At 33.7% G+C, this 17,303-nt stretch overlaps 1 protein-coding gene across 2 annotated transcripts in view; it reads left to right on the top strand.

Moving 5' to 3' along the window:
* The window catches only part of LOC106624239 (somatostatin receptor type 2), a 35,034-nt gene extending 18,574 nt beyond the window's left edge, over positions 1-16,460 (top strand). For both annotated transcript variants that reach the window (XM_070111451.1, XM_036358451.2), the window contains one exon: positions 12,773-16,460. In XM_070111451.1, the coding sequence (XP_069967552.1) occupies positions 12,898-14,559 (1,662 nt within the window). In that variant the 5' untranslated portion in view covers positions 12,773-12,897 and the 3' untranslated portion in view covers positions 14,560-16,460. The remainder of the gene's footprint in view (positions 1-12,772) is intronic.
* The last annotated feature ends 843 nt before the right edge of the window (positions 16,461-17,303 follow it).

Raw genomic sequence — 17,303 nt, 5'->3', positions numbered from 1 at the left:
AATAAGGTGAGGCGTATGAGTAACATTTTGGTAACAGGTATTCAATGTTCTTTCTTTAAAAAAAAATCCTGCAAACACAAACTCAAACTTTTCAAATTTGCAGTTATGCTTATTCCGAAAAAGCCGCAATATCTTGCAATTTCGCTTGAGTTAGCTGATCACTGTTACGAAGAAAACACAGAAAACACAAATTAGTCTTTACAATTATTTTATTGAACATTTGAGCACGAAACAAAAATCGGTTATATATATAACTGGAATGGATTTCGATTTTGAAGTCTTTCAAGCTGTTCACTGGTATAATTAGCAACGGAGCGTATGAGTAATATTTGCGTAAAACTGGGTTCTATATAACTGGAGCTGACTCGTATATGTATGGGCACTTGACTTGATTGGGCAAAATTTAGCAATATTACATATTTGGGCGTGTTTCTTCCGACATTCGTGTTCAATTTATTTGACAAAGAAAATATTTGATTACTGTGTCACTAAGTAACTCACCTATGCTTCTTATAGCTTTTAACTATGCAATTAAAAGGGACTTGTTATCCTAAAATATTATTAGTTCATTCGTCACATATCTGCAATAAATTTGTTTGCATAATAAATTTATTATGCTGCTTCGTGTTCATAACGTATTTACCAAACATTTATTTCTAATTTTCATAGAAAATAAGCAAAATTTGTGAGTTTTACCGCTAAACTGTTAAGTAACGTTTTATCCTTATCCGTGTAGTCCACCTTTCTACATAAGTTGACGCATATACATAAATATATAAACCACCCTGCTTTTGCATATATAATATATTTCATTCGCTCACTGTCTATTGTCTTACGGAATAATAAATCCCACAAAGCAGCAAAACAAAACAAACTAACAAGCTTGTCACATAATATAAACAAAAGCAGCTTAACAACTCATAAAAGTCGTAAAAAAACGTATCAGCAGCAGATTTGCGCTAGATTATGTGGAAGTGTCGCCAAATTGGCGATTTAAGCGATTGCATTTTATTATTTCATACAGCTACATACATAAATAAATATTTGCTGATTTCTCGGTATAACTTATTTACGCTTTTCTACATTGCTTTTTGCCTTAATTCGCTGCTTGTTATTTGTGTTTTGCTTATCCGTTTGGTGCTTATGATTTTTGCATTACTATTTTATGCCCGCCATAAATGATTTGTCAGCAATTTTGCGCAATCTTTCTAGTGTGTGTTTGGTGGTGTGTGCGACGTTTGCCGAAATAATCTTTTAAGTGTTGTTCCTAATCAACTTGCTTGGCTCATTTAATAGAATAAATTTCGGCTTTGTTGCTATGAAAAGTTTTTATGGCGCTAATAAATCTACTTTAATATGGCAAATGTAAATTGAAGTAGCGGCAAATATGTAGTAAAGTAGTTGTATGGTTTATTTTAGAGAGAAAAAAGATGGAATTTTCTTTTAATAACTTCGATTGCCTTCAAAGGTTGAGTCTAAAGAAAAAATAAGAAAACTTATTCTAGGTTTGAAAAAATATATACATATATTTAATATTGTACTCAAGTTGCTTTCACTGTAGCCAATTAAATAAGCTCAACTTCGGCTAATTGTACCTTGTGTGAAATTTCGAAAAAAATTTATTTGTTGTTCTATTTTCATAACTCGATAGTCAATACTTTTAAAATATCATACTAACATTTTAAATGTGTATTTCGAATATTTGTTTTGTTTCATCCTTCTTCACTGTGGTCGCTCAATTCAATTAGCTCATCAGTTTATCTCTAAATACGTTTTTCTCGAAACAACATTTTTCGAAATCTGATCAATAGTCGAATTTTGGCAAACCAAAAACGACCAAAAGCTTTCAACTTTTTTTTTTTAAAAACACGCCGCTGTCAATTTTTGATTTTTTTTTCGACCGTAGCTCATTCCAAGAACAATATCTTCTAGAGAACTGTTTTATTTATTAAATTTCATATACCGAGAAATTTTTATTTTTAAATTATATATTAATAATAAAATAAATAAATAACTAAAAATAAAATATAAAACAATTGATACAGTAGCATTTTTTTCAATTCCTACAATTCATCTTTTTTTAGACTGCCACACTAAGAAAAATCAACAAAATGGTACACCAGTTATTGTGGTTTCAAAAAAGTCGCTGCTATTATATTTGTACATAACTAAAGCTTGGATAAAACTGTGTTTTAATCACAACTATTATAGAGATCAGGCAATTTTTTTTTTGCAAAACATAAGTGAACGAAAAATTACTCATGCGCAGTGTACCACTTTTTGAATATACTAATATCTTGCTAAAAAATTATATTTTTAACTTCCCGCTAAGAAAATTGAAAATTTTCTAAAAATCGGGAAGATATTGGTTTCACCCCATTTTGCAAAAATCGAGTTCTCAACAGATCGTATGTCTGTATGTATGTGTGGATGTATGTGTGTGTGTGTGGATGTTTGTGACCCTCTTATAACTTTTAAACGGCTCAACCGATTTGAATAAACTAAACGGCATTCCAAAGGGTTTCATTGCACTTGAATTTCGTGTAAGTTTGGACCCAATCGGACCAGTAGATTTCGAGAAATTTTTCGAATTTTTTCCAAACGACTTGACCGATCGACACCAAAAACTAATTAGTTCTAAACCTTGAAAAAACACATCGTTTGCCGCCGGGTCAAAATCGGTTGATTTACTTGCGAGATATCGACAACGAAAAATTCGAAGAGCTCAAAAGCAGTGAAAAAAGCGAAATTTGAACGTTAGCGTATGAAATTAGAGGGAAGTTGCAGGGATGGCCCTTGAGGCCAACCGTTTTCCACATTTTTTTATAATAAAAAATGGTTTAAGAATGTAATTTAAAGTAATTATGAGATTTTTTTGAAACACACTGATTTTTAGACTGAATACATACACATATACGTACACATTTTTACATATGAAGCAATCAGCTAATAAAAAACAATTGTATAATTAAATTATATCCACGACCACCTAGTGCGTGTTCTTGAGTACTCATTTACTTGCAATTAAATTAGTATGCAGTGGCAGAGTGTCTGTAATATGTGTGAATTAAATGCCATTAGGGTAGTGTATGATTGGCCTTTAATACCCATGCATACCAAGAAATAAAAATATTTTATTAAATAGAACATGAAGAAGGTCGTAGAATTAGTAAACAAATAATACAATGAAATGGTCACATCAGCAAATATGTCGGCAAGCATTCCAGCTATATTATTGGCATACGGAATCAATCGGAAATTAATTGTGCATTAGGATAAATGAGTTCGCACAGTAGGCAAATTGTTTAAGCAAAATTACTGATTGATATGAGCTACTTATTCATATACATATTTAGTTGGGAAAATAGTGGGCAAAAATGTGTGACCTAAAAAAGTTTTCATATATACCATGACACTGTTTCTATTTAATTTGTTTATACTCTTGTAATAGTTTAAAGCTACAATAACCAAATTTGCTTAGAATAAATCCTATAAGAATGTCCATATTCCATACCTACAGTATGAAAATGGATTAAATCGTAATCCGCTTATTGACCTTCATTTCGAAAAAAATATGTCATAGAATTTCTGTTCTGTATATTAAGTAATATGAGATTTCAGTACGGATTGAACTATAATTTGGGTAGATCAGTCCAACTGTAAGGTTCAATGGGCTCTGCTACATTCAGAACTGTAATGAAGTTGGGTGTGTGTTTAGAAACTAGAGTATTTTTTAGCAATGCAAATAATAATATATTAGAGACTATATTTATGGCCACTTAGACTCATATGCTCATACAGTAATTGCTGAAGTAGTAATGGAAAACATTTTTGACACCAACTAGTGACATAAGCCATTTCATTCTAGTGACAACAGCCAGTCTACGAAATATTTGCTGAAGAGTTGATGGGTTTAATAGATACACTAAAAAAATTTATACATTGAAACATATTCAATATTTTTTTCAGCACACTTTGCCACGTGTTCTGCCAAAATACAAAATAAAAGCAACAAGAACAAACACTAAATCACATTTTGAATAAACAAATCTCTTTTTAATATTCATGACTTTATGCGTGAATGATGGCAAGAAACAGTTGTTGTTGTTATTATTACCAAATGATGTTGTATGTGTTGCCTACTGTCATTTGCTACCAACACAATTATGCATATATATGAGCAACCCAAAAAACCAAATAGGAAAGCACAAGGAGAGCAAACTTGTGAAGTAGCTGCCACCTGGTAGGCCAACGGTGGTGATGAGTGAGTGGAAACACATAAATTTACATACGAAAGTGTGTCAGAGGCAAAAGTAAATAAAAAGCAATAACAATAACAATGAAATATGTTTAATTTGCTTTGTGCGAATGCCTGTGGCGCAACAAGCGCTGACGTTACGGCTACATTACCACACCTCCCATGCAAACCGGCGATGTAACTATAAGTTGTTGTTGTTGCAAGCACATAGCAGCAATTTGTTGTTGCTATTTGCTGCCACTAATGATCATTTGTGCCGAAAATTATGCGCATACGCTTGACTGGTTGGCAATGTAACACAGTAAATATGTGCAACGTGAGTTGACGGCCGCTAGCAACAACAACAAAAACATTTACCACAGCAGGTTTTATTAGCGCAGATTTTACTCCGCCTGTTGGCACGCTGCACGAACAGCTGTTTGTTTTTCGTGTAATTTGAATAAACAGCGTATGTGGCACGTGTGGCAAGTGTCGTAAACGGCTAACATTTCACTGTTGCCACTTGATCGGTGCGCGAATATGTGTGTGGGTGTGCATTGCTACAAAACTGTGCATATTGTGCGCGTGGCAAATGACAAGCGTTTCGACACTGTTTAATTGTAATGCAAAATTGCATGTGGCGTGCCACAAATGATAGAGAAGCACTGCAATTTTCTGCTATGACTTAAATTGTAGACGACACGCTTGCAAAGTTGCGAAAAGAAAAAAAAAATTTTTGTTGCATTATGTGTTGTGGCATGCCACATGGCATTTATTTGGCAGCATAAAAAGTAATTAAAAATATATTTGTGTGCAGAGCTTTCGGCACATAAGTGCTTGCTTCAATATTTGTTTTCGTCATCTAGCACCTTTTTTTTGTTGTTGTACACTTGTTCTGGTTTTTGTTGTAATTGATTTTCCATGTTATGAAAACCTTGCGGCTCCTGTGACATTAAAAGTAGCGAAATTCAGATTTGTGCAAAGAAATCCAAAAATGATTGCATTTATATTCACATAATTTACATACACACACACACACACTCCCAGCATCTCACATACTCGTTTGTCTGTGTTTTCGTATATAGAAAGTGTAAACACAGTGCGAACATCAATAAACAAATATGTGAAATCGAATTGAAATTTTTCACTTCACCTTCGGGGCAAACTCAAAGTTCGTAAGCTTAAATTTAACAGCAACAACAACAAATTTGTTCTGTGTCATAAGAGCAGCCTCTCCCACAATAAAGTTCAGCTACAACAAGGAATGAAAAGTTGAAAGACAAAATTACAACAACAATATTGTGGTTCACAGCAGGTTGCATTATTCCTGCCACAAAGTATTCCAATATGTGGCATGTGGCATGTGACGTTCCCTCAATATTCAATACATCCATTTGTGCTCATCTGGCAGGCAGTAAGCTAAAAGCTTGTGCGCGTAACTTCGAAGGCTTTGCAAAGTTCAAACTGTTTAATGCTTAGTTGCATTTCAAAAATTGTCTAGAGATTGCCAAAGTGATCAGATTGAATACTTCACTAATATACATGCATATAAATGTTAAACATTAAGGTGGTTCTTAAATATAACAGAATTGCTTTTGCTACAGATTTCATGGAGCTTAAACATTTAACAGTACTTTATAGTCAGATATATTGTATATACACTTTGTTAGCAACTGAAGACAATTACACATATCGGTAGAGAGATCAAACACCGATTTCCACATATGGAATCGAAAATTTTAAAATGTTTGTTGCACTAACACAACAAATATCTTATTTTACAATTGGATCAATCGCTAATACATTTCGTCCCCATCGGAGACGACAAAATAAAAAAAAGTATAACAGGAGTGCCAGTGATGAATCTGCAATGAGAACTCAAAACATATAAAAAACAAGAAAAATCGTTAAGTTCGGCTTCTATGATAGATTTTGTGCTGATATTTTTTCGAATAAATAAGCTTTACATATAAGGATTTCATTTTTATCAGTCGTTTTTTATGACAGCTAAACAATATATCCGATATTGGCGATTTCGACAAATGAGCAGCATCTTGGAAAGAATCGACTTAGCTCGAATCACTCTGTTCATTCATATATATACTATACAGGATTTCCGAAACTTAAATATATTCCTGCATAAAATGCTTCTATTTGTGTACACAAAAAAATATATAAAAGCGACCCTTGTGCTGCAAGCAAACTGAGAAATTAGTCTGTTCTTTTACGAAAAGACTGTTTTCGAAGCTTGAAGAATTTAACATATCATAGATTTGGACTGAGTTTTCACTGACAATGTATGGAGTTTTCCAGAAGCTCTCAGATTTACTTTGCGCCATTTGACCTACAAACTGCTCTATATTCGCATTTTATTAGATTGAAACGATATTCTCTTTTAAGCACTCTTTTAATCATCTTGCAGCTAACTTTATATCAGCAATATTTAGCTGAAAGTTCCGTCAATTAATACACAAATCAAACTCTGATTTCACAGCTCGATAGTTTTCTCGGCGAAATTTGCAATTTGTTTTGATTTCTCAGCTCCATTCAAGGATGTTTGTATATATTAAAGTAAGGTCCTTCAATAACTCACATTTTTGTTTGAACGCAATTTTACGTTCGGTAATTGTTCCGCGCCAGTACCTTTATGTATGTTACAAATACACCTCCGTTGCAGTTTCAGTCATTTTTAGCTCGCTGTATTTCGTAACCATTTCTTATTGCTCTTCTGGTCACATGAACAGCTGAGTTGCTAGTTATCTTTGGTCAGTCAGTCATTGGTTTATCGAAGCAATTTTACGCTTGAGTATGCACTGTGCTGCTGTTAAGCTGCATATGTATAAATTATGTGTTTATGTGCTATATATATGTGTAAACTGTTCAATGGTTGCAAGCACCACATGAGTATAATATTAGTTTTATGCGTTGTATATTTTGAAGACCTACGAAATTCTGGTCAATATGTAGCAGGTCAAAAATATTTACCATTGCCATTCAGGTGGTAAGCTCGCGGTAAAAAACTTAGATGCAATACTTTCTCAAATATCAACATTATTTCCATATTAAATTTTTTAATTTATAATAAATTTTCAGAAATTTTTAAGTCTGGCAAAAATATATAATTAATTAAAATTTTTAAAACATTAAAGTTTTTTTTTATTTATAACGCAATTCAAACCCCTAATATTTATATTAAAAATATTTATTTCAATTAGGTGGCAACGCAGTTAAAAAAAATGTTGGTAATGAAAATTGCTTCATTGTTTCCTTCCTTTCCTATATTACAATATTATTGTTTATTGAATTTCGATATTAAAAAAAGTAAGCATGGTCTAAGTTCGGGTGTAACCGATTATTTTATACTTATGCTAGTTAAATATATGATACACAATTCGAGGGAAAATGTAAAGTTTTCAACCGTTTGGACGCACCACTAAATGCACAATACCCATTTCCTACGCAATATTGTTAACGGTTAACCTCTAAATCCAGTTCAACTATAACTCTTCCTTTATTGCACCAGCTCACAAAAACTTCAGCAACCGCATACTTGAAATTTCAAACTTGAAATTGAGAAATTCTGCCAACACCATTTTGGTAATACGAAAATTCCCATTGCTAACGGCAAATTTTTGGGCAAATACGATCTTCTGCTCAATTTATTGCCTCAGGCCATGCAAAGTAATGACTACTTGAATGCACAGGTACATTACACAACATACATACGTAAAGTATGTAAGCATGATACCGAAATGCAAATTGAGGGAGCTCAAAACACAGGTGGCCAAGCAAGCAATTGAAAACAGTTGTTGTTGGTAGTTGCAAACTTGCCACAAGCTACTACAAAGAAGCTCGGCTGTGAAAGATGTCCATCGAGTTAGGTGGAAGTATACTGAAGTTTTGTGCATTCTTGTGTTGCAGGAGCGTATATGAATATCGTGTTAATAGTTCTTGTACCCACACAGGAATACAACAACAATAAGCAATAACTAAATACTCGTATTTCTTATTCAAGCAAAAATACTTGAGAAGAAATCTTGTGGTAGAAGTCGGCAATTTTAATATGTGGGATGGCAAAATATGGAACAAATGTATGTGGGTAGCTGTGTGTGCGTAGAAAATTTATATTTTACCGAAAGCTTACGTGAAGTCGGAGTACTTTTGAGTGTGTGGGATTTCAATTGAACTCCCATAATTACTGTCATTCTTCATAGGTTCTTCTCTCTCTCAGCTGGACAAACAAGTTATCACCGTTACACAACTGAACTTAGTATAATAATCGATGAACACACTCAATTTTTTCTTGGGCGAACATAGATCTAACAATATATCTGCGATTGAAATATTCACTATTGTAAATAGCCTAAAAATAGGCTAAATATGTTCCCAAAACGCTCTCAGCTAATTATAATTTCCCTTCTTTTAAAAAAGAACCTCAGTAACTTAACAAACTTTTCTCACTTTTATCTGACGGCAACATTTTTTTAATCTGCAAAGCCCTTACTAGCTAGCAACAAGTGACAAATGTTTACGGCAGAAAAAAACATATTTTCTCTCCAAATCATAATTTCAAGTGCCTGAAAATTGCTTTCCGTGCGAATAAACTCATATATTCACCTAAGTAGTACGCTTACAAACAATCGGCGCCCACTTCAAATTTCAGCTGCCGGAATAAGAAATTGTCTCAGAAAGGGTCCTTCACACCATGTTGCACGTGTCCACCCGCACAAAATATGTTATAAAATATATTACGTCTAAGTAGATTGGCGTGTTCGCTAAAAATATGTATGAAATAAATGGTAAAAAAAAGAAACATACAAAACACCACGCACAAACTAGTGAGATAAAGAGGAAAGGTACAAAATACTTCTTGAGGGCAATAATAAATAAGATAAGCGCAAATATGCCACTGCGGGTCAAGTTAAACAACACTTCGGTGCGCACAAGATGACTGCTATACTCGTACTCTCAAACTACTGCCATGAAACACTCGAATAAACGCGACACATAACGAAAAGGATGGAGTAGAGAGCATGAAAAACCTTGCAGTTGGCAGTGTCGAGTTCACTGGTGGGCCAATTATATTGCGAGTGTGTTGGGTTAGTGTCAGAGTGCCAACTTAGAACACGTGGTAATACGTATATGACACACTACAAAGTTAGCAGCGTACAAGGAAGGTATATACATACGTATATACATATATAGACACTAAAATCGTAGCTAGATTTTGTTATATTTTCGGGTGAGCATTTATGACCAACGGCACTGATTCAATTCCCATCCGCTTAACTACATAGGCTTGCAGGCGTACATACTTATATATACAAGTATATTACAGAGATTTATTTTTAATTACATATATAATTGTGTACACTTAGTGTATACTTGTAAATTTATTGTACAATATATGCTTATATAAAAGTAAAAAATTCTGAATTGGCGCTTTTACTTTGATGCTGAGGGTATTTGCAGCAGACCGTTGAGCTTGTTGCTAGGTTATTAAAGTTGTCAGCAAACTACTATAAAAAAGTGTATGTAATGGGATTTCATGAGAGAAATTTAACTGGCACTGTAACAGGGGAAATGTGGCTTTCAAACTGTGTATTATTCGGACGTCGCTTCTCAATAAGAAACAATATCAAGAGAGAGAGAGAGAGAGTGGTAGAGAGAGAGAGAAAAACGATATTAACTGAAAGGATTCTTACTTATTCTTACTGTCCTACCTAATAAGTTTTAAGTGTTGCAGACGTTTCAGCGAATTTCTTTTCCATTTTCCACATACTTCTTCATTGCACAACTTAAGTTTATACTACTCGCTAGCTTTAAAAGTATTGCAATATATATGTGTACTCATATTCCTATACTGATAATATCAAAAAATAAGCTAAGAAGCTATATCTAACTAACCAGTCTGTCAAGCTTACTAACCGTAAACGTATACGACATATGTTTAAGTATTGCCTACACTTTGGGGCAATAGAAAGTTGTTAAAAAAATAATTATTTTACTGCCGACAATAACGTAATACCATGATTTTAAATTATGGCTTCAAATAATATTACCTTTATTTCAATGAATATATTACTTTTAAACTTTATGCCAAGGTTAACAAGCTTTGTAAAATATACTTTTTATTTATTTTATACATATTTATTTCATTCTTATATTTTAAATACGGCATTTCAACAATACGAAGTAAGCGTAACAAATAATTCGCCACAGCTGTTTAATCTAAGTTATTTTCCCAGACTACCTATATTCACAAACTTTGATTTCAAAATATTTAAATCTTTTTATTTAATGATATTTATATCCGGTGGAAGGCGAAATTATACCTCTTCGCCTTCGTTTAAATTTTTCGGAACCAAGTGATTTTTGTTTTATGTTGGCCATGATATAGGGTTCTTTTTGAGCGGTTTAGAATTTCTTAGAACCAATTGATCAATCTTTGTGTGTTTTTCATTCTGAAAGTATTATTGATACATCTTTTTTAAATTTAAGAATTGGTCAACGGTGACCAGAAAAATTTTTGTAAAAATTTCTCTTCATAAGAAAAAGCTGAGCTGGCGATGCAATAACATTTTTTGTTCAAACGCTAAAATTTTCTGTACATCATTTTATGCATGTCTATATCTATAAAAACACCCTTTATTTATAGATTAAAGAATACTCATTATTTCTTTAAATATTTTCTGCGCTGAAATTGAAGGACATACCTTTTGCCAACGGGGATTTGTCTGAAATACGTTACTATTTCAACAAAAGAGGCTTACGGCTACATACCCATAAGGGTGCTTTTGATAGCTTTTATATATTTATGGGTTTATGTCGTTAAAGGTACCTAATTTTTCTAATTTTCGAAATGAAAAATATTTTTTTTAGTCGCACTAAAACGGTTTAAGGCAACCCTATATCAATATGCGCATATATTTACCGAAACTTATATAATATGTATATAAATTTCACCCTCCCGAAGTTCTCTACCTTTAAGAGTTTTCCGCACATTTTTCTCTCTCTCATCAACAAAAAAAAACATGTGTGTATGCTTAATCCTGCTCGTGACACTTTTGTTTACTATACTCTCGCATACTGTGTAAACACCTTTGATTGAAAGCCAAATTAAAAGCATCCTCTTTAGGTATGAGCAAACATATGTGCGTATTATGGAGTGTTCCACAAGTGCAAAGTGTGCACAATGGTGATAATAATGACATAAAGTGTGAGTGCACTTTAATTGAAAGCCGTTATCTGATATAGAGTAAGGCCCAAACACGGTCTTATAGCTTCACAAACTGTTTGCGTTTTAATGTGCAGAAAAGTAGGAGAAATATAGGAGCAGAAAGAGTGGTTTACTGTTGGCTATGATATAGCGCTAAGAAGTGTTCTTTTAAGTAATGAATATTTCAAAAATATATGATGAAAATTTGAATAAAAATAATTTTTGAACCCCAAGCAGTTGATTGCAGGGAAGTTTCAAGTTTTCGTCGTGGACGAAGGAATATTTATAGTTACAAATTTTCAGTAAATAAGAGTGCTTGAACAACGAATGCGCACATTATTCATCATTAATATATCATCACAAGCCTCCGACATGTTCACCATTAATCCAATAAACTTTTGTGTGAGGAGTGCTAACAGAAATACGTTACCACATGCCAACTCTTAAACCCTGCTGACATTTTCTTACCTTCCTCTACACTTAATGCATTTCTCTAACAATTCCCGTTCACATGTGAGTAAATAATTTATGAGCAAACATTACCTTGTATCTAGAAAAGTGTGTGTTTGTCAGTACCAAGGCGGTTCGTAGAACGTTTCATAAGTTCAATGGCATTCGCTTTGCTTTTGTACGTGCAGTAAAAATGTTTCCTCTTACGTTTGTGTGCTGAAATAATTGCCGTTAACTGATTTATTTTATGACAACAAATTACTTTAATGTTTTCGTTTTTGGTTTTGTTGGTTTGCAAACGAAGGCTATATTAGTGCTAATTTTCACAATATGTGACCATATTTGATGGGGTCACTGCGTGTGTAAACTGTGTAAATATACTCAAGAAGACTTTATATATATAGTCGAAGAGTGCCATGTATTTTTGTATTTATAAGCTTGTGTGTTACGAAAGCCATGAAGTTTTATTGCAATGAAATGGTTTTTTCTTAGTATAGACAATTGGTTTTATTAATTTGTTGGAAGAGAGAAAACTACCTGAACTAGATGTGGTCGAAGTTTAGAAAACTGTATAAACAGTCAGGTTGTCGTGCTAGATGAAGGAAAATTTACCGAAGAAGCGATCAGATTCCCATCTCTTCTTAGACATAAAGGTAGACAATAAACGGAGCTTACAGGGATTTTGAAAAAATTATAATCACAATTTTAATAAAATCTAAAATATCCGTAGACAATATATTTTTTCTTGGACCAAGAGATATCGATAGGTACTTTTTCGCAACTTGAAGAGAGACTTTGAGAACAGAAAGTTCTAACATTAGTGGTCACAGTTTAAAGAAATAAAAACATATTTATTTTCTTTACAGATTTACCAATGGGATGGAGCTTGAAACCAATAACATTATGAACAGCGCGTATACGTAACTTAGCTAAACTCAGTGAGGCACAAAAATAACTGAAGAGCTTTGAGAGAGGAAAAGATTGTTGAAGAATGTCTAAAAAAATGGAATCCAAAATATCGAATTTATTTTACATCAGTCTATTGGCGAGCTTTATGCCACAATATGCGCAAACCGGAAAGACGGAAGCCAGCGAACCGCCTGCTGGACAAGAGCACGGCAGCGCGAGCTTGGCTATAGCACGCGCACGAGCGCTGGCGAATATACAAGAGCAGCTCTTGCCGAATTTGAATCTTTTACAACTGGAGGCAAATGAGTTTCTCAGTCGGGTCAATGGCGCCATCTATAATATGACCTTCAACGAGACCTACGAAGAGGAGATGATGTGTCACAATGGACAGAATGCGATTGCCAATCTGGTAACGATGATACTCTATGCACTCGTTTGCATTATTGGACTCCTCGGCAATACGCTCGTTATTTATGTGGTGCTGCGTTTTTCGAAAATGCAAACAGTCACCAATATCTATATACTCAATCTAGCCATAGCCGATGAATGCTTTCTAATCGGTATACCAATACTCTTGTATACCATGCAAATCGGCAGGTGGCCATTTGATGATTATGTGTGTAAAGCTTATATGGTGAGCACATCGATAACACAATTTACATCCTCAATATTCTTGTTGATCATGTCAGCTGATCGTTATATAGCCGTTTGTCATCCGATATCATCGCCACGCTATCGTACGCCATTTGTATCGAAATTGGTCTCGGGTTTTGCTTGGTTGACGTCGGTGCTACTTATGTTGCCCGTGATACTTTTCGCCAACACAGTGCAGTCGAATGAGGATCACGTGTCGTGCAACATTAAGTGGCCCGAAGCACAAAATACACAATCGGGTACCACATTTATACTGTACACACTGACATTGGGCTTTGCCACACCGCTTACCTTCATCTTGATATTCTACTTTCTCGTTATACGCAAATTGCATACGGTCGGTCCAAAGCAAAAGTCCAAAGAGAAGAAGCGCTCCCACCGCAAGGTGACCAAACTGGTGCTAACAGTGATTACAGTATACATACTGTGTTGGCTACCCTATTGGATATCACAATTGGCGCTCATCTATTCGTCGCCAAGCAAATGTGCATCGAGACTCGAGATCACCATATTTCTTCTAGCCGGCTGTCTCGGCTACTCAAACTCGGCCATGAATCCCGTACTTTATGCATTTTTGAGTGACAATTTCAAGAAGAGCTTCCTGAAAGCTTGCACTTGTGCAACGCGTAAGGATGTTAATGCCCAGTTACATATGGAGAATAGTCTCTTTCCGAAATTCGGCAAGAATCGCCAATCGGACCATCGTCTATTCTCACCGAAAAAGGCGAAACAGAAGAAGATGGTGGTAACAAGTAATAACAATGCTACAAATATGCTCAATACGGCAGCAGCAACAACCACGACGACGACGACGAATACAACAACAACTAGCAATAATAGTGCCGCCAATCAAATTGTTGCTTATCCCGAACCACAGACAAGCAATTTGCCGACACTGAAGACGCCGCTAGTGAGAGCTAAGCAACATGCCGCTGGGAACGTTGTGCCGGGCACAAATGCAACCGTGCTTTTTGTGCGGGACACATCGTGCGCAGATGTGTTGGAACATCAGTTCGTAGCTGAAGGCACCTCGAAGTCGATTGATACCGATATGAGTTATAAAGCGCCAGTGTTGCACACAGACTTATAAGACTTGGCTATGGGTGGTCGTACTCCAGTCGAGACAATTGTCTATGTGGCAAATAGATGAGTATCAGCGAGAGAGTTCCGAAATGAAGAGTTGATATGAGCGATATTTATGGCTGAAAAAAGAGCATTATAATTTTGTAGAGTGAGCAAGTCGGTTAGATTTAGATTAGGAGTATATATTTGGGACTGAGCAGTTATGTTTGGAAAATGAAAAGGAGAAGAAGTTGAAGCATGAGAAAAGAGCGAGAGTATAGATATTAAAAGTAGAGATAAAAAATTCAATGGTATAATTTAAGGTCATTTATGTATATATTTAGGAAAAGTATAGCAAAATAAAAGCATACGAAATGAGCTTTGTGATAGAAGTATCGCTACTTATTCACTTTCAATTTGATATTTAATTATTAAAATATAGAATAATAAAGTGGGCTTGTAAGCATTTAGAAGAAAGCGAGTAAGCGGTATTAAAAAAGTGCTAAAAATTAGAATCTTTTTTCCGATATTGTATCAAAATTATGCTGAGAGAAGCGTATGATCAAATTCATCGATAATGTCAGGACTTGCAATTACATTTACAATCTAAGCACGGTACAGCGTAAAAGCTTTAATTTGTACACGTTATTCTCAATATTTTTCAGTGGAGGAAATTCCCATCGCCACTGTTCAGCATAGCAAAAGTTCTTAAAAATTGCAATTATTAGAAAGCGTAAGCTGCAAAAACTAGCCGTGGTGAATTTCAAATTTTTAGTACATGTAAATACTATTTAGTTTAGAGTTACTTTTAAAGCGTGACACAAAAATCTTGAGTCTTTTCGATATGAAAATAAAAGTCCACAATCTTTGAGGTTTAAAGCTTAAGAGTCATATAATTAATATAACTTGGATTTTTTCACCGTTAGTAAAACTCCGAATGGTGGCGCTTTTTTAAGCTCTCTGTTTTACCACCAATTTCGTCCCAAGTCGTTTGGTGCTGTAAAAGCTTACATAGAGCTTACACGAAATCTTAACATATTTTTTTTACCACACTAATTCTCTTCACCTTTGCCCAAGTCTTTTGGGTCTGTTGTGATATTTGCACAAGGCATACGAAAAAAAGTTTTATTTAAAAAATATTACCGTTTTTATAAATAATAAAGTTTATATTAGATATTAAAGTAAAATATTTATTAAAAAAAAATATATATGTATAATATTTATTTAAAATTAATTAAATATAATATTAACTAACTGTTTAATAAATTCAAAGAATTAAAAAAATTAAAAATAAATTAAAAGTTAAAGTAAAATACCAAATATTAACGTTCTCAATATAAGATCGATCGAATTTATCTGTTATTGCAGTGTTAGATTCTATAAAGGAAAAGAAATAGATTTTGAAATTTTAGTGCAATAAGTATTTACTACCAAGCAGGTTTTCAAGTTTAAGTTTATTAAGTTAAAAATAAAATTTATGTGTGTGATATGTTAATGATTAATATTTGTATCACTAAACAAAAAAAAAAAAATATTTTAAGCTGCATAAGTTAATGATTACCTTGTAATATACAAACATACATATATGTGTCTGTTAACATATATAATCGAACTTTTTTATTGTAAATATACAAGTAATATTATAAAAAAGTAATAAAAATATTTAAAAAATATTGTGTAGTACAGAATTATTTTAAGCTTTTCCAGGAACAAAATTGCTTGATTCTTAATATTTGTTAATTTTAAATATTTTAAACTGAATATACAAATTATTTTTGTATGAAAAAATTGCCTAAGGGGCTACAAAAAGAAAATGTGCGTAAAATGGCGAAATGTTTTGAATTAATCGTGTTTTTTAATATTAGCTAGAAGTAAAAGTAAGAGTATTAATATAAATTAAAATTAATTAAAGTCTACTAAAATTAAATAAATAACTCCAAAAAAAAGTTGTATTTATTAGTTTTGACATCAAAATAGTGGAAAAGTAGTTGCGTCTTCGATTCGCAAACTCTTTTTTTCATGTATTTGTATCATAACCCAATTTATATTGCAATTTAATTAACTGCCTTAATAATGTTGTTGTAAGCACAAAACGATTCGTCGTTCACTGAAGATCTGATGATTTACATTTTAGGAATTTTTTGGTAAGACGATTTGGTATCAACCTCACGACCTAACCCAAACTAATCTCGTTAACTTCGAAAGTACTTACTCTAAGAAATTAATCCTTATGAGCTTTTAAGGATTTCTTAAATTTTTCAAACACACTCTGCGTCACGTTCGGCCCACTTAATTTAATTTGATTTCTCGCTATTTCTCGCAAGCAATGCAATCATATGATCGATCCCTTTTTATAATGGTACAAACAATGAAAGTGTAATTTGAAATTAAGACAAAAGCAAGAAATTCACCATTTACAAGAAATACTACAACCATTCATAGCAGGCAACCTGTAAGAAAACAATAACCATGCTATACAACACAACCACAGCAACAATGACCGGTATAACAATGAAGCCGACGACGCCGACGAATTGGGGTCGAGCTGCGAAAATCAGCGCAGAATTGTATACCGAGGCGGAAAGCATTGATTTTATTCTCGATCTTTTTTCTTCCTTTCAATGTATTAATGGCATGTTTCCACTACTCAAATTGATGCTGACTTGTATTGTTATTATTGTTGTTTGTTTTTTGGCAAGCTGCGCTCGCTGGCAAATACCCGTTTATTGTATTCCAGTGAGTGGCTGCGAGGCGGTAAGTAAGTAAGCAAAA

This window comes from Bactrocera oleae, chromosome 6 (genome assembly GCF_042242935.1).
Source record: "Bactrocera oleae isolate idBacOlea1 chromosome 6, idBacOlea1, whole genome shotgun sequence".
Classification (NCBI taxonomy): Eukaryota; Metazoa; Arthropoda; class Insecta; order Diptera; family Tephritidae; genus Bactrocera; species Bactrocera oleae.
This window is presented reverse-complemented; position numbering and strand designations above follow the sequence as displayed.